Source organism: Ambystoma mexicanum, chromosome 2q (genome assembly GCF_040938575.1).
Source record: "Ambystoma mexicanum isolate Mex_15411 chromosome 2q, UKY_AmexF1_1, whole genome shotgun sequence".
In the NCBI taxonomy this organism is placed as follows: domain Eukaryota; kingdom Metazoa; phylum Chordata; class Amphibia; order Caudata; family Ambystomatidae; genus Ambystoma; species Ambystoma mexicanum.
The window spans coordinates 493038721-493060671 of record NC_090924.1 but is presented as its reverse complement, the minus strand read 5'-3'; the positions used below and the strand labels follow the sequence as shown (position 1 = coordinate 493060671).

The 21951-nt window shown below is 44.7% G+C and overlaps 1 protein-coding gene across 1 annotated transcript in view; it reads left to right on the top strand.

Moving 5' to 3' along the window:
* Positions 1-21951, top strand: part of LOC138569550 (kinesin-like protein KIF19) — a 3041213-nt gene that overhangs the window by 2926168 nt on the left and 93094 nt on the right. The window contains exon 19 of the mRNA XM_069647615.1: positions 12883-13051. Within this exon, the coding sequence (XP_069503716.1) occupies positions 12883-13051 (169 nt within the window). The remainder of the gene's footprint in view (positions 1-12882; positions 13052-21951) is intronic.

Genomic DNA, 21951 nt, shown 5'->3' with positions numbered 1-21951 from the left:
TTTTCCCTTGGGTGACAACGATACCCTCAGAACGTTAATGTTAATGTTAAAGGATATTTGTACCGTGCACTGTCACCACCAAAGCGGTCCCCTGGAGCTCTGGCGGATCTGAAAAAGGGAGGGGTCGGGGGCGAGTTAGTGGGGATAAGTTGGAAAAGTGCAAGAGAGCAGTGATGTGCTGTTGGCGGCCTCTGCCCAGAAGTCCTTTGGCTGGGCTTAGGGTGTTTTATGGTCGGTAGCCGTCGTGTGCTGTTGTGCGGGTCTATGTGTGGTTTGTTTTGTTGTTGCAGTGTAGTAAAGTTTGTGTGGATTGTTGTGTTGTAAGCTTGTGGCTGTGTTTGGTTAGCGTTTGAGAGGTGTATGCAGAGGGGCGAAATTGTTAGTGGGTTGGTTAACTGGCCTCACTGTCTGGAGGTGAGGCGCTAAAACTTCCATATTCTCTTTAGGTGGGGTGCATGAGCATCTCTGCGTCTCGGTCCAGATCTGGAGCTGTCCGACACTCACAGTCCCTTTCCCACATGGCATCCACTCACATTCATAACCTTTTCCAAGTTGGGCATCGGCCGCCTGCGTGGCACCTGTTTGTATGTTGGGCAGGCCGGTGTTTGTGCACCCCTTCAAGTCTGGCCCAGAGAGCATTCCCAATCTAGTCGGCGTGCAGCATCCGTCAGACAGGGTTACTCCCTCCATATGTAGCGGCTGCTCAACATTCATCATCTTATTCAGTTGCTCGTGCATGCTACCGCTCCCGGCCCCTTTGAAACGTGGCAAATGCCAACACCTGCAATTATGTCCTGGGGCGGCATCTGCCTTCATTCACAACTCCCTTTGGTCAATAACTTAGTTCGAGTGTGGCAAGTGCTAACGTTCACACACCTCTATACAAGTATGAACTCTAGTAGCAATTATGGAGCGCATGAGTTTGTTCACTGGAAGTTGCCTAGGGATGCTGAATTCTGTCTTTATGGGTGTTGCTTGTGTCCTAAACGACTTAGCATTGTCTCTCTTGTTGTAGTAAGAGTTTCTTTATTCAGTTCTAGATGTTGTCAATGTCGTCCTAGATTTGTCATCCTTTTCTTTGTGTTTCCCGTTTGGTAGTTTAGATTTTTCAGCTTGAATCTGTGATGTTGAAGAGCGAGGTTTTTAGTATTTTTCTGAATTGTAGGTGGTCTTTGGTATTGCTTATTTCTTTCGGGATGTTGTTCCAGGTTTTTGCAGCTAAGTAGGAGAAGGAGGAGCCCCCAAGTTTTTTCTTAAGGTATGGTTTTTGTTCCAGACGGATTTCGTTGCTTGATCTGAGGAGTCTCGTTGGCTTGTAGATTGTTAATTTCTTTTGTAGGAATTCAGCTCCTTGTCCGCTGATTGCCAATTGTGTTATGCACATTGTTTTGAAGGTGATGCAATGTTTGACTGGGAGCCAATGCAGTGTTTTTAGGGTTGGAGTGATGTAGTCTCTTCTGGATAGTTTGAGGAGCAGTCTTGCTGCTGTATTTGGGATCCGTTGTAGTTTCTTCAGGAGGTATTCTGGTATCCCGAGATAGAGGCTATTTGCATAGTCGATTCTTGACATGGTCAGGGTGACTATTGTGAGTGTTTTGTGGGTGAAGGAGAGGAAAGGTAAGATTCTTCCTGCTGTGTGAAGGAGGAAATAGCATTTCTTGATTATTGCATATATTTGTGGTTCTAGGGTGTTGTCCATCAAGACTCCCATATTTTGTACTACCTTAGATGGTGTTAGTGCGGTTCCCATTTCCATTGGCCATGGAATATAGGTGTTGTTCTCTTGGTTTTTGGATATAATCATGATTTCTGCCTTTCTTGGGTTGATTTTCAAGTTGTTGGCATTCATCCAGTTAAAGACTTCTTTTAGACACTGGACTAGGGTTGAGTGATTGGCTTGAGTGTCTTCTATTTTGTAGATAATTTGAGTGTCATCTGCGTACTTGTAGCATGCCATTTTGTATTCTTTGGAAGATTATGATTACTGGAGTTTGGTAGATGTTGAAGTACAGTGGTGATAGTGAGGACCCTTGTGGTACTCCACAGTCGTTAACTTGTGGGGTGGATTTGAAGGGCTTTATACATACGGTTTACGTTCTGGCGGCTAGGAATGACTTAATCCAAAGTAGTGCCATGTCTGTTTTGCCTATGTCTTCTAGTCTATTGGTTAGGGTGTCGTGGATAACAGTGTCGAAATCTGCGGAGAGGTCGAGCAGAATCAAAGCTGAGGTTGTGTCGGAGTCCACGTTTGTTTTTAGGTCGACCCTTATGGATAGTAGTGCTGTTCTGTTCCTCTTACTGGTCTGAAACCGACATGTGCTTGGTCTCACAGGTGGTGTTTTTCTATGTGTTCTTGGGTTAATTTGTATACATAGGTTTCCAGGAGTTTTGCTGGGTAGGGAATGTTTGAGATCGGCCTGTAGTTGGAGAGGTCTTCTACGTCGCCACTTGTGTTTTTTAAAAGTGGTTTGATATAAGCTGATTTGAAGGTTCTTGGTACGGTTCCTGTTGCTAGTGAGAGATTTAGGAGGTTTCTGTAATATTCTGCTGGCATTCCTTGGGCGAGGATTGATTTGTAGATGTCTGGTGGGCAGGGATCCATGGTTGACCCTGCTTTCTTGCTGTGTTTCACCAGCAAGACAAAAGCCTCTGCTGATATTTTGGGAACGTTTTGGAGTTTGTGTTGTGGTTCTGTGTTAGGTCCGGTTGCTTGAATGTTATGGTTGGTTGGTCTGTTTTGTATGATTTGTCGGATGTCGTCGATTTTGTTCTTGAAGCGGTCTGACAGGTCGTTGCAATGTTTCTCTGAGGGGGGTTGGGGTGTTGTCGCAGCTTGGTGGGTTTCTCATTTCTTTAAAGATATTGAACATTTCTTTTTGTGTGTTTGTCACATTGGTGATTCTGTCATCATAATGCCTTCTCTTCGCCTTTTGTATTTCCTTCTTGTATGGTCAGTTTTGTTTCTAGAACAGTATTTTTTTGTCTGGGTTGTATTCTTTCCTCCATTCCAGCTCCATCTTCTTGTTGTCCTTTTTCATGGTGCTTAGTAGTGGGGTGAACCATTTTGCCATCGCCCTTTTTTTTGATGGAGTGAATGCTTTTTCTGGGGCGATCTTTTCAATTGTATCAGCGATCCATTTGTGTAGTAGCTCTGCTTTCCCATCTAGGTCAGCCAGCTCTAGTTCTGTAATTGAGGGTTTGCTCGTCTCCAGTTGTTCAAACAGGTTGCTTGCTTTGACGGATTTCTAGTTTCTTTTATGTGGTGGTTGTGAGTTTGGGTGCCTGGATGCAGAGTAGAGTTGGTAGTCTGATGAGGAATGGGATGATGAGGTGGTCGCTCCATAGTATTTTTATTGGTGGTGCCGTGGTGATACGTTTTTCCTTTGCAAAGATTTTGTCGAGGGTGTGTCCTGCCGAGTCTGTTGCCCCTTTGACCAGCTGTCGTAGTTTCATGGTTGTAAGTTGTCCAATCAGTGAGTTTTGGGAGTTGGCGTGACTTGCTTGAAACCAGATGTTGAAGTCCCCCAAGATAATAAGATGTTCGTACTTGATGGCTATGTTGGTGATGGCTTCTATAAAGTTATCAACGAAGCTTGCATCGTATGACGGTGGTCTGTACACCAGGATGAATGTGATGTTGAGAGGTTCGTCTATTTTCATTTTCAGGTGTTCTTTGAATGCTATCGCCAGGCCTCCTCCTTTTTTATTTTTTTCTGTTTATTTGAAGGAATTTGAAGTTGTTTGGGAGGCAGCTTTGGAGTGTGATTTTGTAGTTGTCATCCAGCCATGTTTCTGTGATGAATAGGATGTCCATGCAATTGTCAAAGATTTCTGTTGAGTGTTTTGACATGGATCTTGTGTTTAGTAGATTGCAGTGGAGTTTAGAGGTGTGGTTTGGTTTGGGCTTTATTGTTGGGGTCGTCTTCTGATCGATGTTGGGGTTTCCTTTTTGGTTGATCTCTAGTTGAGGTGTTGGTACAGGTGCGTCTGTGTCGTCGAAAAGTTCTTCTAGTTTCATTCTTGGGTTTTTGTTTTCATCAGGTTCTACTTCCAAGAATAGTTGGTGTCGTTTGGAAGTTACTCTTGATTTTGTGGTGTAAGGTGTTATTGCATCAATTATGTTTTTGTTATTTCTGGCGTTGGCCGTTCTTCTTCTGCATGGTTGTGTTTGGTTGTCTGTTGTCGCTGATTCTCGCGTTGGGTTGGTTCGTTCTGGTGACTGGTTGTTTGTGAGGTATGGAGTTAAATAGAGGGATTTTTCTCTTCTCTCAGCGTTGGTTCGGTTGTCGTTCCTGTCTGTGGGATTGTGTTCTGCAATTGCGAGTCTTTGTTGCTGTTCCGGTGTGTTGGTTCTTTCTGCTCATTTTCTTTCCCTTGGTACAGGTCATTTGCATGGCATTTTGGGGTTGAGAGGTGTTTTGGTCTTTATTTTATTTATTATTTAAATTTTTTTGGTCTGGCTGTCTTGTGGTGTAGTACTGGGTGTAGGGAATTGCCCGCTACAAGTTTGGGTACTGTCTGTAGGCGGTCAGCTGGTATTGCCGACTTGTTCAGTTGCTGTTTTGATTAAGGTAGGGGAGATTTGTTAGGGTTATGTTGTTGGGTTAACGTTGGCTGTCCTTAATATGAGCTTCCCTGGACGAGGTTCACTGCATTGAGCCAATTATGTGGGGTTAGGAAGGATAGCTACTAACTAAAGAATTGTCATAATGGCCGTAACTAACAGTCACAGTGACATCTAATGAGGCGTGAGCCCCTAATCACAGTATCGTATCACTCCACAATAATCAGCCAATGATCTCTGTCTCACTCCACAGTGACGCTCTCTAGATGTGAGTTGGTCATTCACATATGAGCGTCCTGTATAGTGGGGGAGAGGCCTACAATCAACAATGCAATTTGAGATAGGGCACCGCTAGATTTGGGCCTCCCGTGTAGTGGCGGAGAGGCCTATGCCTGACAGATCAAATGGGTGCAGTGCTAAATACAGTTAGGTTTGAGACACAAGTGAACCAATGAGTACAATGCTAACCACAGTTAGTTCAGAGAGTCCTGCATAGTGGGAGAGGGGCCTACGCCTCATAGGTGAGAAGAGAACAGTCCTAAACACAGCTAGATTTGAGAGTTCTGTATAGTGGGAAAGAGGCCTACGCCTAACAGGTGAAAAGATGACAGTCCTAAACACAGCTAGATTTGAAAGTCCTTTTTAGTGGGAGAGAGGCCTACGCCTAACAAGTGAAAAGATGACAGTTCTAAACACAGCTACATTTGAGAGTCCTGTATAGTGGGAGAGAGGCCTACGCCTAACAGGTGAAAGACTACAATCCTAAACACAGGTGAAAAGATGACAGTCCTAAACACAGCTAGATTTGAGAGTCCTGTATAGTGGGAGATAGACCTACGCCTAACCGGTCAAATGGGTGTTGTAGTAAACACAACTATGTTTAATAGTGTGAAGTTGAGGAAGGCAGAAGAGGTTGTTATTTATTACTAAGGTGTTTTAGATAGATTTGATAAGTGGTTAGGCTTCCAGTGTAGAATTATTGTTCTACTCCCCACTTAGGCCATTCTTACCTTATTGGTCCTTGGTCATTGCTGGTTGACGGCTGGTCACTCGCTTCCCCTGCGGACACCTGCTGACACTTTCTGGAGCCGCCTCTGGGGCTGCCGGGCAGAGGACTGCCCGGGGAGGGTCAGTTATGATCACCTGCTTCCTGAGTAAAGTGGAAGCAGGGACTGCGGGAGGGTTGGTAGGCCCCAGACACACCGGAGAAAATTAGCCAATGGAAGGTGGAGGGCGGGATGGGAGGCGGGAGGGAGCATGAACACCAGGAAGGGTTCGCTTTATAAGGACTGCACATGGGGGCACAGGAATGGATTTTTTCAATGTATTTGCTCTGAAGGAAGCCATAATCGTGAAAGACAAGGGAAGGTCACTGAGATCGGACAACTCAAATATACTTACCGTTCCCCGTCCCAAGACCAACAAAACAAGGCAAGGGTCTTTTGAAATAGCGGCCCCCACTGCCTGGGATGCCCTCCCAACTTCAAAAAGAATGTTGGTCTCAACAGAACTTTTTTTTAAAAAGCTGAAAACATTGCTTTTTGTTTAGAGCCGTGCTAGTAGTAACAACGGACAGCTTATACCTCTGCTGTATGTTTAGTTTTGTTCTGTGTGTGTTAGTCTGCGCCCATCAGCCTTCGGGGACCAGGTGCGCATTACAAATCATATAACATAACAGAAATGGGGTCAGTGGGGGGCTGCTGCGCTCACCTGCTTCCTGAGTAAAGTCAAAAGGTAAGAAATGGAAAGCGATGGCTGGAAACTTTGGAATCTTTGGGTCTCTCCTGGTTGAACGCATCTGTTCGTGGAGACTTACTGTGTCAAATAACTTGGGTTAGAGGTTCCAGCAAATCAGTCTTGGACTATATCTTTGTGGATCAGAGCCTGTTCAATATGTGTTTATGTCTTTAAATGCTTCCATGTGAATGAAGTGATAACAATATGATCACCACAGAGTTTGATCTTCCTGTAGAAAGAGGTAGCAGGGCCCACGTCTCTGCAGTACCTTTAAATCGAGGGTTAAACAAAATATCATGGAACCATTATAAGGCCTCCTTGGTTAATAATAGGGTGGAAGCGTTATTGGCCTCCACCTCTCTAGATTGGAGAATGGAAACATGTAATAGTAAAGGTTTTTATACCTTCTTGCGGGTTATCCTTGATGGGGCTGAAATTAAATCGAACCTTGGCATAGTGAAACATCTTCACCAGTTTCACCGTACCCTATGGTGTAAAAAGAGGGAACTGAGAGAATAAAAGGAATAAAGAGCAAGAATAGTCATGACCCTATTGACTCAGGTGAAGGAGGTTAAAAGGGCAAAGCACTCATATTGTACCTGGCAAAGATGGTATAAGGGACAACTACTCCAGAATGATGCAGAATGTATGATGGACGCTTTATGCAAAACTACTACCACTACATTCTTATTAATCAACTGGGCAGAAGTCAGGCTGATTCTCATGTAAATTCCATAGACAAACATTAGTGGGTCTCTCTTACTATGAGTCAAAATTTAGGCAAAGAGCAGTGCTTCATTTTTCCGCCTGCTATGCTTCCAGATTCTGATTTGGAAAAGTGGAATTTGACAATTGAATTTGAAGAAGTGTTGAGCATCATAAAAACCATTAGCAACTCAAGGGCCACAGGGCCTAATAGGCTCTCTAATATGTTATTTAAGAATGATCCGACCTTTTGGACAATGGTATTGACTCTTTATTTCTGTCAGATTCTAAAAAATAAAATCTTTCCGGTGTGCTGCCAAAGATTCTAAAAAATAAAATCTTTCCCGTGAGCTGCCAAACGGCTTTTTTGATTCCGATTCACAAGAAAGAGGATCGAAATAATCCTTGTAATTATAGGTCAATATCGGTTCTTGACACAGACAGTAAAGTCTTTGCGTCTCTTCTGTTGAAACATCTGGAGGCCTGGTCACTCGAAACAGGGCCGATAAAAGAATGGCAGGCTGATTTTAGGAAAAAAACACAGCACTAACCTAAACGGTCTGCTGTTAAAATATGTCCAAAATCTAGCCTTGAAAGGCAAAGTAACTTCCACGTATGTTACAAGTATTGATCTGACATCGGCCTTTGATACAGTGAACAGAGCACTCTTATGGCAAAAATTAGCAAGTTGGAATATACCAACTCGATTATTAAGACTATTGATAGCACTTCACAAAAACACTAACATCAAGGTTAGACTGAATGGGAGGGGTGAAACAACAGGCCCCATTGCAACATTTTCTGGTGTTAGACAGGGATCTATGCTGGACCCATGCTTTTTTCATTTATATTTTTCTGACATGTGGGAGACTCTGGACAAAAATGCATTCGCACCACCAACTTTGAACAATCAGTGACTGGCGTGGATTTCATGTGCGGATTACCTTTTGTTATTCGATTTAACTGCACGCGGTCTGCAGAAGTTTGTAGATGTCTTCAATGTCTATGCAAAGTCGACTTAGTTAGTAAGAGCTCTAAATCAAAGGTTATTGTATCGTCAAGACAAGGGAAGAAAATGTCAGGCTCTCTGTGGGTAGATGGCCACAAGTTTGAGATGATGGACTCACTCGTTTACCTGGGATTTTATATTATGCCTAAACTATTTTCCCTCAAGCTTGACAACTGTTCGCCACCACATTGATCTTGCCTCTGTTTCCCTTAATCCCTTGTATTATTACCGTTCTTAGGAGAGCCAGTGCTGCTAATAGCTCTCTCGATTTGCACATAGGGTCGATCTGGATTGGGTGAGTACCAAAAGGACAGAAAATATACCTTGGCGGACAAAAAGTAACTCTCCATGTGATGACCTACCTGTAGTGGAGCCACTAGTTTCTGCCACCTCATCCTGATTAATTTCCACGCCCAGACAAACTTGATCGTAATGTTTTTCAGATTCTTGAAGAAGGTATGGGAAATGGGTGATGGAATATTAAGGAAAAGGTAAAGACACCCGGGGAATACTATCATCTTAAGACATACAATTCTGCCCATCATAGATAAAGATAGCCCCCTCCATGTATTCACCTGTTTTTGTAGGCGGTCAATCCCTTTCCCACAGTCCTCTATTAGTAATGTGTTAGGGTCATGAAAATGCCTAACCCCAAAGATGTAGCATTCTCAGTTTCCCACCAAAAGACCAGACCAAGCCATCCTGACATTCCTTAGTTCCTTCCATTAACAGGACAATTACCACTTTAGTTAGTTTAATACATTATCCTAAGTGGAGGCCAAATTCTTCTATGGAGTTCATTGTGGGAGCCACATTTTCTAGGGGATTTTTTAGCAAACAATACGTCAGTTTAGAGTGAGACAGTCAGCTGATGTGTATAAAGTTGAAAGGTAAGGTGGATGTGTTGTTCTCGTAGGTGGGTAGCTAAAGGCTCTATAGCCAAGGCAAACACCAATGATGAGAGGCTAGTTATGCATCGTTCCACATCCTAACAGGAAGTTCTCTGACAGCCGACCATTTACATTTAGCGGTTGGTGAGCAATAAAGTAAGGAAACTATTGAGAGAATATAGGGCCAAGTCACATCCTCTTTAGTACCTGGAACATAAAGCACCACTCTATGGAATCAAAAGCCTTTTCTGCATCTAGAGGTGCTTCTGAACTTTGATAAAAGTAATCGTTATGGCTGCTATAATTTGAGCTTTTTAGATGAGTGCGCAGATCTCGACCATCATCTAATGTATGTGAGGTGCTCCATCTCCACTCGAACATCTGTTTCTCAAATCATCTCATGTTTAGGCTTGGTTTTACACCTGACATCTTGTAAAGGATATGAACAATGAAAGAGTTCAGGCAATGATTGGTTAAAAATGTCAAGAATGTCGATGTTTTTGTGGGTTTGGTGTTTGATCTCCCATTTGGCTCCTAAATGTGCAAGCCTAGTCAATTCCCATTTGGCTAACCACTCTTTCTGTGCTCATCTGTGTGTCTGTTGTGAATTCAGATTGCCCCTGTTTCTTTCTCCGTCCCATTTCTGCATGCGCCCTATTTCTTTCCATGCCTCTCACTGTTTCTCTATCGCAATATTCAATGTCTCTCTCTGTTATTGTGTATCTCTGCCTGTGATCTGTCCATTTCTGTACACACCTACTCTCCGCCCTGTGTGTTCCCGTTCCTCTATTCTTAAGAGCTCCATCTCTTTGTTCACTAATGTCTCTCCCTGTCCTTTATCTTTCTCTGCACAGACTCACTTGTTGTTCTGTTTGTCCATGTGACCCTTTATTTTAGTGCTCTGGGGTACCGACAGAGCATGTGATGCAAGTGGTGGTATCGTTTAAACCATAACATATTTACAACTGGGTGAGGAACTGGGTAGAATGAATGCGTATTGGGTTTAGGGGTTTACCTAAACAAAACAGAATATTATTTTCACTACAAGGTGACAGAATTGGGCATCTATGAAGTGTTAGGATCCCCAATACAGTTAATTCTTACTTTAATGGGCTGTCACTCTCTGAGAGAATTACTTCCCTTAAACTTGTTGATTGGCTTTTACAGGGAAAGAAAAGGAACTAGGTGTTGGATAAACGCGTAAGGTATGTAGGGGCTTGATCTTTCCCAAAAATAAGGTATTCCCCTCAGGATTTATTGTAATTGCAAAGATGGAAAGAATAGTGAAAGTGTCCAGGATTTTCCCACACCTGAATACTGGCCTCCTCCTGATTCTCTTGCCTCAACACAGTCTCTGGGATATAGCATCTAGCTGCCTCTTGGCTCAGATTGTGAGTCACAGGGCTATAACGCCCGCCCATGTTTTTGCACCTTGCCATCTTCGTAAGGAGATAGTGCCCAGCTTGCTATTGGTAATTCAACCAGGAGGGTAGTTGTGGCTCACTTTTACATAAAGTAGAGTTATACTTCCCCAGCTTTTTGTACGTATATATAGGGAAATCCCCACTATCAAGGGGTATTCTGCCCTTCCCTCACCTAAGGGACACAGTTGACTTCCCTCTAGACAATGATTTAGTGCCCTTTTCACCATCAATAAAGGATATGTTTGCCCTTTCCACCCGTATGATAACAAGATATTCCAATGTTTGTTTTTGAAGTTTGAAAACGATATTACTGTGAACTGAGTACTGGGAGATGAATGCACAATCCTTGCTGGTGTCTTAAGCCAAAAAGCGTTATTACTAAATGCCAATTGCCAAGAAGGCAGTAATCAAGCCCAGATATTTCCTTTTCTCATGTTCTCCGACATTGAACCAGAAACAACAACTTGAGTAATGTATTGGTAACATAATTGCATGTCAGATAGCAACACTAGTCTATTTGAGAAAGCAGAGTATTTGAAAGCTTAAGAGATTTGAACTGTTAGAATGTAATGTTCCTTCTTTGTGTTGTCTGTCCTTTTCTTTTCTTTTTTGTCTTGTGCACACAGGAAACCGTATTCTTCTCAAAGGAGCTTGTTCATGAGTGTTTTCATGTTGGGTTTTTAATAAGAATTGTTTAGCCTTTGAAGAAGCTCACTGAAGGTGCAATACATGATGCCCTCTCCAAGTGAAACACGTGTTAGGAAAGCAAAGGATTAGCAAAGTAAAGTGCCTTCGAATAGCATGCAAAAGATTAGTAAGGCAAAGTAAAGTGCATTAGAGTATAGCATGTTGTATTAAGCTGGTGATATGTGTGTATTGCTTATTCATTGAAGAATATGTGACTATTGTATATGCTCAGATACTCTAGGGCAGTAAAATTTGTTAACTTTGTGATGAGCCCATATTGAATTACAACTCTATAAAGAGACCAAAATTCATGTGCAGTGTTTGAGTATATTTTATTCGTGTATGTGCAATTGGGGCGTGTGACAGGATTGGTGATCTAGTTTTTTGATTTGAGTATAGATCTTCACAAGGAGGGATCTCATCTTTCTTTCGCCAGACCCAGCAACACAATCTACATTTGTGAGCAGGAGTGTAAACTTTCAGGATCCCGTTGAACTTTACATGTTTATTCATTTTAAAAGAGTACATAACACTAATATCCTAAAGGGATATGGGCATGAATAAGCACAGGGTGGCAAATGCAAAGGAGCCAGGCGCAAGGAAACATCTGCCTAAAGACGATTTAAAAATGAAGAAGCACAGTTTTCTCTGGCTGCAAACCAATCAGAGCAATGTAGCCATGTGCCAGTAAGGAATATTAGACCAGTGAATGGCAAGCATTCCCTTAGATAAGGGAACACTCAGCATTAAATCATATGTTAGAATGTGACATCATTCTCTATGGCCCAGAGAAACTATTATGACTATGTTTATATTCTGGCAAACCGTCACAGATGTAGTGTCAGGGACATCACTTAGGATGAAGGTATGTAAAACTGATGTAGTTGGAACCAAGCACACCTGTGCCAAAGCAACAGCCCTAAGGGGAGTGTTGTTGGACGCCACCCCAACATGGGGAGCAATGGCCAGAACAATGTAAAGGTAAAGGGGAGAATAGGGAGCAAAGGTGACCAGCCTGGTTTATAGTGATAATACCGAATAAAAAAATCTCGAAACCAAAAATCTCGAAAACAGAAGGCCGAAAAAAAAAATATCGAATTGTTTTTTATGACGTTTCTTTCTCGAAATGGGGGGGTTCCCCCCAAACCCCCTTTTTTTCTATTTTTTTTATTTTAACCCTTTTTTTTACTTACCTGACCCCAAAAACACATATAAATAAATAAATAAATAATTCGATATTTTTGTTTTTTTCGAGATTTTGTATTCGAGATTTTTGCAGTTCGAGATTTTATTTTCGGTATTTTGACCGACCAGCCTATTGAATGATGCCACAGCTAGTGACTGGCAAGTACTAGCTGGGCGGTGCTAGTGGTAAGGGAGATCAGAAGCCATCTCAACATGGATAACACTGTCTGTATTGGCATTGGGAGGCTCAGGTGCTGCTACAGACATGAACAGCAGTCCCACTGGTCAGCAGAATGTGACACCTGGGAGAAGGCAGGGACTTGTGAAAGTATGTGTGAGGATGTTTGTCTATATGGCTGGGACCATCAGCAATTTTGGCCCTAAAATACATCAAATGTGGCATTGTTGCAAGGGAGGTAGGGCACCAAATGGTACTGTTTGAAGCAGCTTCAATTCTTAGGCTGGCAATGTGTGTTCATGGGGTTAAATGTGTATGGTGCACATGCATTCCAGTTCACCTGGCGTTACAAGAGTGTTCGTGTCTGCCCATGTTTGTGCCCATAAGTGTGTGAAATAATGCCTTACCTTTCAGCTTTGGCAACGTTTGTTTGTTAATTTACATGAATAGTTATTTGTGCTTGAACCTAAAAGCTGAATAATTGTTTCTTCCATTTCTAAAAGGAAAAGGCTAAGAATATACCGGCCCGTAAAATGGACAGTGTTTCTGATCTAAGGTTCTCTCAACCTATCCAGCCTTTCAAAATCTTATTTCGATCCAAGCTAATGAGCAGTCTATCTCAAAGCAGCCCAACTCCCACGAAGGTCAAGTTCCCAATCTGCAAACATTCAGGTAAAACTCAAAGCATTTGTATGTTCTTATTATGTTATTAGGATTCATAATTAATCTAATACAAGGCTAGATGGGGTGGCATATTCTTAGAAATGTGATTATCATATATTAAAAAAATAATAATGTGGTTTTTGAATATGCACATGCCTTTTATGTGAAGTGTAGACAACACCTTGCTTTTCTCGTTCATTCATCGTTGAGACTGTATAAGTTCATTCAGTTCTTTTGACACAAGACAATTCTATATATAATGCGTTTTCAGCACCGGATTCTACAACTGTTTGTAATATAGATTTAATTTCATTTTTTTATTGGGCTTTAGAACAGCAAATAGGCCATAACTGAGCCTTTGTATGCAATTGTAAATTATGAAAACTCTTGACACAGTAATTGTAAACTTCAATTTCTACAGTAAAAGATCGACTATAGCCTCCCAGCCACTTCATTTCCAAACAGCAAATGGGTGTTACTGAAGAGGGGGGAGGATGAAGGTGAAACAGAACAATCAAGCCCACTACAAACATCAAATATTCATAAAGCCAGTCCTTCATCTTTAGAAAGACATCTGCACTAAGAGACAATGGGACAAAAGGCAGCTAAACCATAAACACAAACCGCTATCCTGAATGACAATGATAACCAGGCTTTGTACTACTTAACCCCTGCTTCACGTTGTCCATTGTTTATGGTTTGTTGTAAAGTATATTTTCAAAGAAGCAGTACATTATAAAGTAGCAGCGAACCAACCCATAATAAGTTCAAGTTGACCGTATTCCAAATTCCTGCCGATGAGGAACTAAATTATGCCATCCCCTTCGGGTTTTGATGACTAAAAGGGAATATACATGAGGAGCCTATGGTAGGGACAGAAAAGCGAGACCTCGAATCCTTCTTTCTTTGTATAAATGTTATTATTTTTTAAATCTTCAACAAACAAAAAGATACATCATTTATACCGCCATGCATTAAGAAAAATGAATGTGAGGTTGCTTCAACTAAATCCAATAACAAAAGAGGACTACTACGAACTGAATGTACACATTGGGCAAGATGTACAAAAGCTTTACTGACCTCTTCCCAACATCGGTCAGGGGGATGACGACATCGTCGCTACTATGACTCTCCTGACTAATTTTCAACCAATAGTGAATCCAGACTATGAGCATCACCCACGTGTCACAGCTATGCAGGAACCTAGGGAATCTTTAGACAATTTTCATTTCTATTTCACCAGGCGAGTTTCTGTGAGTTACCAGGCATGGAGGACGAGGTTTACACTTAGCTGAGGATCTGGCTTAACAAAGCTGAGAAAGCACATCCTGAGAGCGCTCATATAGGTGTGTAGAAAATTCTGGTAATACCTTCCGATCACAAACTGGCTGACTGCTGCACAGTTGTAATGAACCACACATTGAGTTCCTTGCCTCAAGAAGATGGCATAGTGAAACAGCACACCAAGAATTCCTTTCCAACAAATACCTCTGGTCGCTGTGTCCCTCTTCAGTTCCCTGTGGCCATTGTGTTTATGCACAACACCTGCTGGCGGAGTGCTTGGCATGTCGCCAGGTCTGAAAAAGATGTGGTAAGTTAAATACGTTTCTTGTTTTTTAGGGCCACAGTCAAGCCACTGAGGACACTCCCTGAATCCTGAGGCTTACAAAAAAGCTGGTACTTGATCAATAAAGGTAATCCACATATGATTATAAACACAGAAAATAAGGATGAAACGTTCTATGTGTATTTTCTTGAAGGCCACACTGTAGAAAACAGGTACTTATTTCTGCAGTATCGAATAAACCTTAATGCAGTAAGGATGTCTGCAATCATTGACACTGGTGAGTCTGTCAATGTGTAACCAAATCTGAAGTTTTGCTTGGTAAACCCTGCACCACTGCTAACACTGACCAAGGTAAAGATCGTTATATTTTTGAGCACCACGCCGACTCCTCTGCTTGTTGTATACTTATCCCCTCTCCAACCTGAAGGAACACACATGTGTGAGATTGTTTGTAACAAAGATTGGGTCAAGCTACACGTTGATAGCACCATCCAGCTCAGAGCTATCATGGACTCCTGAATACCTTCTCACATGCTAACAAAAGTGGAACACAAACTGCGGGTCCTCCAGAAGACCAGAAACCCTGAGAAAGTGACGGGCCCTACGCAATTGCCTATGCACACGTTTCTTCATTGCCATTACCAAGGAAATTAACTGGGTTAACCAGGTACACTTGTACCAACTAAACCAGGCAATCACACATGAGAGACACATCACTCCGGAGGGGTGAAACTCTATTTTCGAAGTTAGATATAAGGACTCGTTATCATCAAATAAACCTGTGCAATGAATCTTGAGCAATAACAAGATCATCTATGCATAACAGCTTCTCCAAGGTGTAGTGCATTACTTGATCTGGAAGGTGGAATTAAAGAGTGTAGATCAAGGATCCCTGTGCATCTTGCTGCCTTTGGCATCATCTTGGAATGCACAGTTGAGTCAAACCATTTGGAAGACATGGAGTACACAGAGAGGCATAGCCTCTGAAATACCATGTACATGAACTAATACTAGACCACAGCAGGGTGGAGTTGTCAAACATATTTTTTATTATCTTGTTATGTCTTCCTTCACCGCTCAGAAAAGACAAACTTTCCCAGTTAGTCCAAGATCCTCTCTTAACTCCTTGTAGTCAAAGGGGAATGGATCAAATAATGTTCAATTACAGTCTCTTTTCAGTTATATCATTTTAAACCACTCCAAATGAACATGGCCAGCGAGCGGCAGATGAAGGCGTGAAATCTCTGTACCTCATTAAAATCTGCAAATATCCTGGCATTAAGCATCCCTGAGGCAAAGAAACAGTTGTTAGGTGTCGGAACCCATCGGGCACCGACAGCAGGCATCGGGGGGGGAGAGACGAGCAAGCACAGGCGCTGTGGCAGCTTGAGGAAAGACGGAGCAAAGCTGCACTGGTGGTGATCCAAAAATGGGCACCATCAGGAGGAGCAGAGGTCAGTGAGCACGGAGGAGGGCGCCCAGCGGTGATTTGGCACTTCCAGACTGTCAGCAGGGATCCCTCAGTCGACCGGGAGTGCAGGAGGACCAACGGTCTGCAATAGCGGGCTACGAGTGAGGTGCAGTGACCACACAGGACTGGGGACCGCAGGGCTCACGTCCCTGTTGGCAAGGAGCAGAAGTTGCTAGCCCTGGCTGCTGCTGGGCTTCCCGGGACAGGTGAAGCGAGTAACTTTGGTTTGACAGGGTGCTGTGGTGGTTGTACCGGAGGCCAAGAGTCAGAGGGAGGGGAGGCTCAGCTGAATCAGGATTCACCCGGGGGCCTGATAGAGACAGATGATGCAAGGAAGAAGGGGGCACTCGAGCGGCGGTGAAGTTGGTAACTGCATTGGATATGCAGTGCAGAGACACCAACACAACACATGCAGGGGAGGAGCTTGCCACATGCATTGAGAGGTACAGGGGGGAGAGAATGGCTGCACAGACCCATGGGGCCTCAGAGATGGAGTAGGGGGAAAAAGAACATTGGAGTCAAGTGAAGGAGGGAGGCACCTGGCACAGAGATACAGACATCAGTAACACAGAGTGGTGGACCCCAGGGTGGCCTATGAAAGGATGGCACCTTGAGAGGTGAAGTGCAAGCCTACAGTACAGAGTGGGTAGTGGACGGCGGCAGAGACAGAGGGACAGCATGGGAGAGCTGCAGTTGGTGCTCCACATCCTATTTGTTGGACCAGTAAAGAGCAAGGAGTGGGTTTGGACTCACTGTAACAGCCCTGAACCAGAAGGGCGGAAGTGAACTGTGCAGTGGGTGTGGGGGGCTCCAGACATCAGTGAGGCAGTGCAGTAGTCCGGGAGAGTGAAGAGAGGAGTGGAGAGCATCAGGGAAGGTGGCTTAGGACCCTGCATTGATGCTGCACCTACTTGGCAAGGGGTGGCCTGCGCGGCCACGGAATGTGACCCAGCAGAGGGGAGCTAACTGGCCTGCAGTAAGGATGAAGGGAATGCTGCCGGCAAGGGACAGGAATATATAGGGACTGTCGTACAGGACACAGGTGACAAAGCAAACTCTGTCGCCAGTTCTCCTCCCGACACCGGGCCGGGGAGGTGGGAAGGCAACAAAATGGTGAAGGGCCAGCAAAAGATTGAGCACTATGCAGCCCCCTAGCAGAAGTCTGCTAAGACAACGAGCAGCGAAAGTGAAGTTGCTGGGACAAGCATGGAAGCGGGCGGGGGAGTTACATTGGAAGGACTTATAGCAGCGATCAGGGATCGAGAATATCCCTGGAAAGAAAAATACAGGCGGTAGGGATTTATGTATCACTTGTGCAAGCCGACTTGCGAAAGGTGAACTAACGGGTGACAAAAGTGGAACAACACGTGAGCATGGTTGAGGATTACTTGGCCACTCTTATTAACCAGGTGTGTGGCCTCATAGGAGCAGCAAGGATGCTGGAGACTAAGGCAGAAGACCCCGAAGGGCGGTACCGCCTAAATAATATCTGTCTGGTGGGGGTGCCGATGCGAGTGGAGGGACCAAGCGCTGAGTTGTACATGGAGAAACTGGTCCTAGAGACATTGCACGTAAGGGGTCTGTCAAAACTCTTCACGGTGGAGTGGTCACACAGAGTGCCGGGCAAACCCCCACCACCAGGAGGACAGCCCAGCGCAATGGTGGCCAGGCTCCTCAATTTTAGGAACATAGACAAAATTCTATAGGCAGCCCAGTGTGCTGGCCACTTCGAGGTGAACGGGGTAAAGGTATTGATATTCCCAGACTTTACTCAGGAGGTGCAGAAGCAGCGTAGGTCGTTTGATTCGGTGCGACGCAGACTCAGGGAGCTAAATTTGCATTATATGGCCGTCTTTCTGTGGCAGTTGGGGTTTACATGTTCAGGATGATGGGGTTACTATTCGAGTAGATGGTGCAGACTACACGAGATGCTTCGATGGGGAGGTTGGTACAAGGGGGGGCTTGTAAGATGGACTTGGAATGGGAGGTGATAACCTTAGGGTTGGGACATGGAACATCTGACAGTTGAGGGAGTGGTTTAAGCACCAGAGAGTTGGGGGATTCCTTTGAAGACATGGGGTCCAACTAGCTATGCTTTAAGAAACTCATATGGTGCAGAAGGATTTGGAAGCGCTTTGGAGGCAGTAGATGGGATAGTAGTAGGAACATCCTATTTCTCTTACGCTAGGTGAGTTTGGCTTGGGTGGCACCATGGGTGCTTGTTAAGGTGGACAAAGTTTTGAGAGTTGAAGTCGGACTGACGGTGGTGCTTACGGGTACACTTGAGGGGAGAAATGTGTGTGGTGAATTCCTACTCTGCGAATGTGGACGACAAATATTACTTCCCCTCAGTATTGAATGTGATGGGGGAACATAGGCAAGGGTTGTTTCTATGCAGGGGTGATTTTAACTGTTGGTTGGGCCCAGATCTGGACAGGACAGGGACATCAGCCTGCTGAAACAGCAAGCAGCGGCATTGCAGAGGGAAGTTGCAGACTTGGATTTCATGGAGTTATGGTGGAAGGCGCATGGTCGGGAACTGGGTTATTCTTATTTTTTGGGCGTACATAGTTTTCATTCTCGCCTGAATATTTGTGGGGTTAGAGGATGTTCACTCCTTTGGTGGAACAGAATACTTGGGATCATTCCCCCTGGTGACACAGTTGCAAGGACTGAGGCGAAGATCACTGTGGCGGTTGTGGCATCTACAAGCGGCGGCACTAGAGGAAGTGGGGTTCACAGTGATGTTACGGAGGAGATAGTGCACTACTTTGCAGACAATGAAGGGTCGGTGGAGACAGCTGGGACCCTCTGGGAGGTGTTTAAGGCTGCTATTAGGGCGTCTGTAAATCTAAAGTAACCAGGATCAGAAGAGGACTGCAAGACGAGCTAAGGGAGATAGAGGAGGTAGTGGCTGATCTGGAGAGGGATCGGGATGGAGGGTGGCAGACGGGGGAAAAGTTAACTCCGTTGCTGGCTTTGCATCGCAGCACCCAGGAGGCATTGTCAAACTTTGAGAGTAGTAGACGGGATGTGCAGATTCACAGGGAGGGCGAAAAAGCAGGGAGGTTGCTGGCCTGGGTGCTCCGTCGAGCAAAGCCACGGCACACCATCACACAAATTTGGGGGGGCGGGATCGGGAGAAGGGATCAATGAAGCTTTCAGGCTTTTCTATCAGTACTTATACACGACTGAGGGGATGTATTCCTCGAGGGATGCGGATGAGCTGTTAGAGTTGATCCTGCTGCTGGTCCTGACCACGTAGCTTAGGGAGGGATGGGAAGGGCCAATTGAAGAGGCGGCAATATGCAAGGTGTTGCGTTCAATGAAAAAGAGTAAATCTCAGTGGAGCAACAGTTTCCCGAGAGAGTGTTATATAGTATATGCAGACTTCCCAGTTCCACAGCTTAAGAAATGTATGATGAGGCCTTTGAGACAAGATTCTTCCTGCTTCAATGAGGGAGGCAGTGATAACATTATTACAAAAGGAACAGAAAGATCACCGGGACTGCACATTCTATCGTCCTATTTTGTTATTGAATGTGGATGCAAACATTTTGGTAAGGTCTTGGCCAGTGGATTATCTGGGGTGGCTCTGCTACTGGTGCATCCTGATCAGTGCAACTTTATTGGGGTCCGGAATACTACGATGAATATCTGCTACATGCATCATGTTATGGACCAGGTAAAAATGCTCGAGGGGGAAATGACCTTGGCATCCTTTGAGTCTATGAAGGTCTTTGACTCCCTGGAATGGGAATGGCTGTTTAGAGTACTGCAAGTGTTTGGATTATGGTCTAATATCTGCTGATTGTTAAGGTTCTTATGTAATAAACCAGTGGCGATGGTAGAAACAAATGAGTGGGTATCACAGCAGTGGACGCTAAGCAGAAGGACGCAGCAGGGGTGCCCAGTCTCACCGATTTTGTTCTCAATGGCACTGGAACCGCTGCCATGGTTCCTTAGGAAGGTGAGTGAATGGGAATATTGGCGGGGGCAGTGAGGCTTGTCATCTTGCTATATGCGGACGACCTGCTTCTGTATGTGGGGAATCCGCTGGATTACATGCAATGCTGCTTGAAGTACTACATTTTCGGATGTTGTCATAATTTCGTATCAATAAAGAGAAGTCTCTCCTGTTCCCACTGGGCGTCTCCAGGGTCTTGATCTTGCTGATCTCCCGAATTGGGGAATACGTTGGTAAAGGGAATCATTCCGATATCTGGGAATCCAAATGTTTCACAAGATAGAGGACACATTCATGTACAATGCAGGCAGTGCATTGTCGGGGCTAGAGGACTCGGTTCAAATTCTGGAAAAAGCTGCCACTGTCGGTGATGGGGAGATTAACGCTTTGTCAAATGGTCATACTCCCCAGGCTGCTCTACCATTTTACGAATATTCTCTCTGTCATCAAAAAGGTATTCTTTAAGATGCTGGATGAAAAGGTGAGGGATCTGCTATGGCATGAGGGGAGAAGGAGACACGTATTGGCAACCTTGGATCGCCCGTGCTTGGAGGGAGGTCTCAATTTACCAAACTACAAGCAATATTTTATGGCGGCACAGCTACAAGCGGTACTGGCATGGGGCGACGCTAGGGGGAGTTGCTGGTGGGACTGTTGGGAGCTCTCTCTGCTTTTCGAGGGGGGATGGAATTGCTGTGGGGCATGATGGGTGAAAAAGGGGAGACAAATATGTTTCATGTTGGGTGGGCGACATGGAAAAAGCTTCTCTGAAGCCTGCATGTTGCATGATTATACAGTGGGGACCTGCCCTGTAGTGTGGACCCCAAGCTCTGATTGACATTTGGGAGGGTAGTGATTCCTGAGTTGAGGAAGAGGGGGTGTCGAACCGTGGGAGATTTGTTTGAGGATGGGAGGTTACTGGCGTTTGAGGAGTGGAGTTCCCCCTATGATGTCTCGAAAGAACACTTCCTGACATATCGGGTAGTCGCCAGGAGATTGGCGGCTATATGGAAGGACATTCCCGAGGAGCATGAGCCCGTTGATGCGGGTGTTGCTCACACAGGATGGGGGAAGGGCTAAAATCCCCCAGATCTACCAGGCGGTGCGAAGCGAATTCCCTTTGAAGGAACTGGAGGTTAAGAGTAAGTGGAAGAGGGATATGGGCAGCCAGATATCCGAGGGGCAGTGGACAAAGGTTTGGGAGCAGGTCTATAAGATCTCAAGGAACGCTCAGTTTCATATCAAACAGAATGTATTTGTCCCCGGCCAAGTTGCATGCAATGAACAACAACCTCAGGTGTGGGACTGGGCCAGCGGGAAATTGGCACATGATATGGGAATGCGCAATTATTGCACAATATTGAGGTGCTGTGATATCCAAGATTAATGGGTTGTTAGGCTCTAGGATTGAGTGTAACCCGAGGGTATGTTTATGGAAACGCCACAAAGTGCGAAATCGAATGGCCCAGTTTATGCTGATACTAGGCAAGCGGTGGATGGCCATCACCTGGAAGAAGCCCTGTGTTCCGTTAGTAGTATGTTGGACGGAAGACATCCACAGATGGGGAATGGCAGAGTTAGACATCCTGCAGAAAACTAGGGACCCTGAGCAGGAGGAAGGGGTTACGGTGGATTGGAGCCAGATGTTACATTGTTTCTGTTCATCGGCAGGCCTGAAGTCCCTGTGAATGGAAGAAGGGGGGTAGTAGGCAGTGGGGGGAGTTTGAAGTATGAGGAAATAGGTGGGGTGATTAGGAGGACGGGAGACCATTGGAGAAGGGGGGATGAGCGACATGTGGTTCCGGAGCTCTGTCCTTATCCAAAGGTGGATACTAGCCGTCTTGCATCCTAGTTTATGGTTTGTATGCTAAGGCAAAACCCGAATGTCTATGAATGTAAGTACA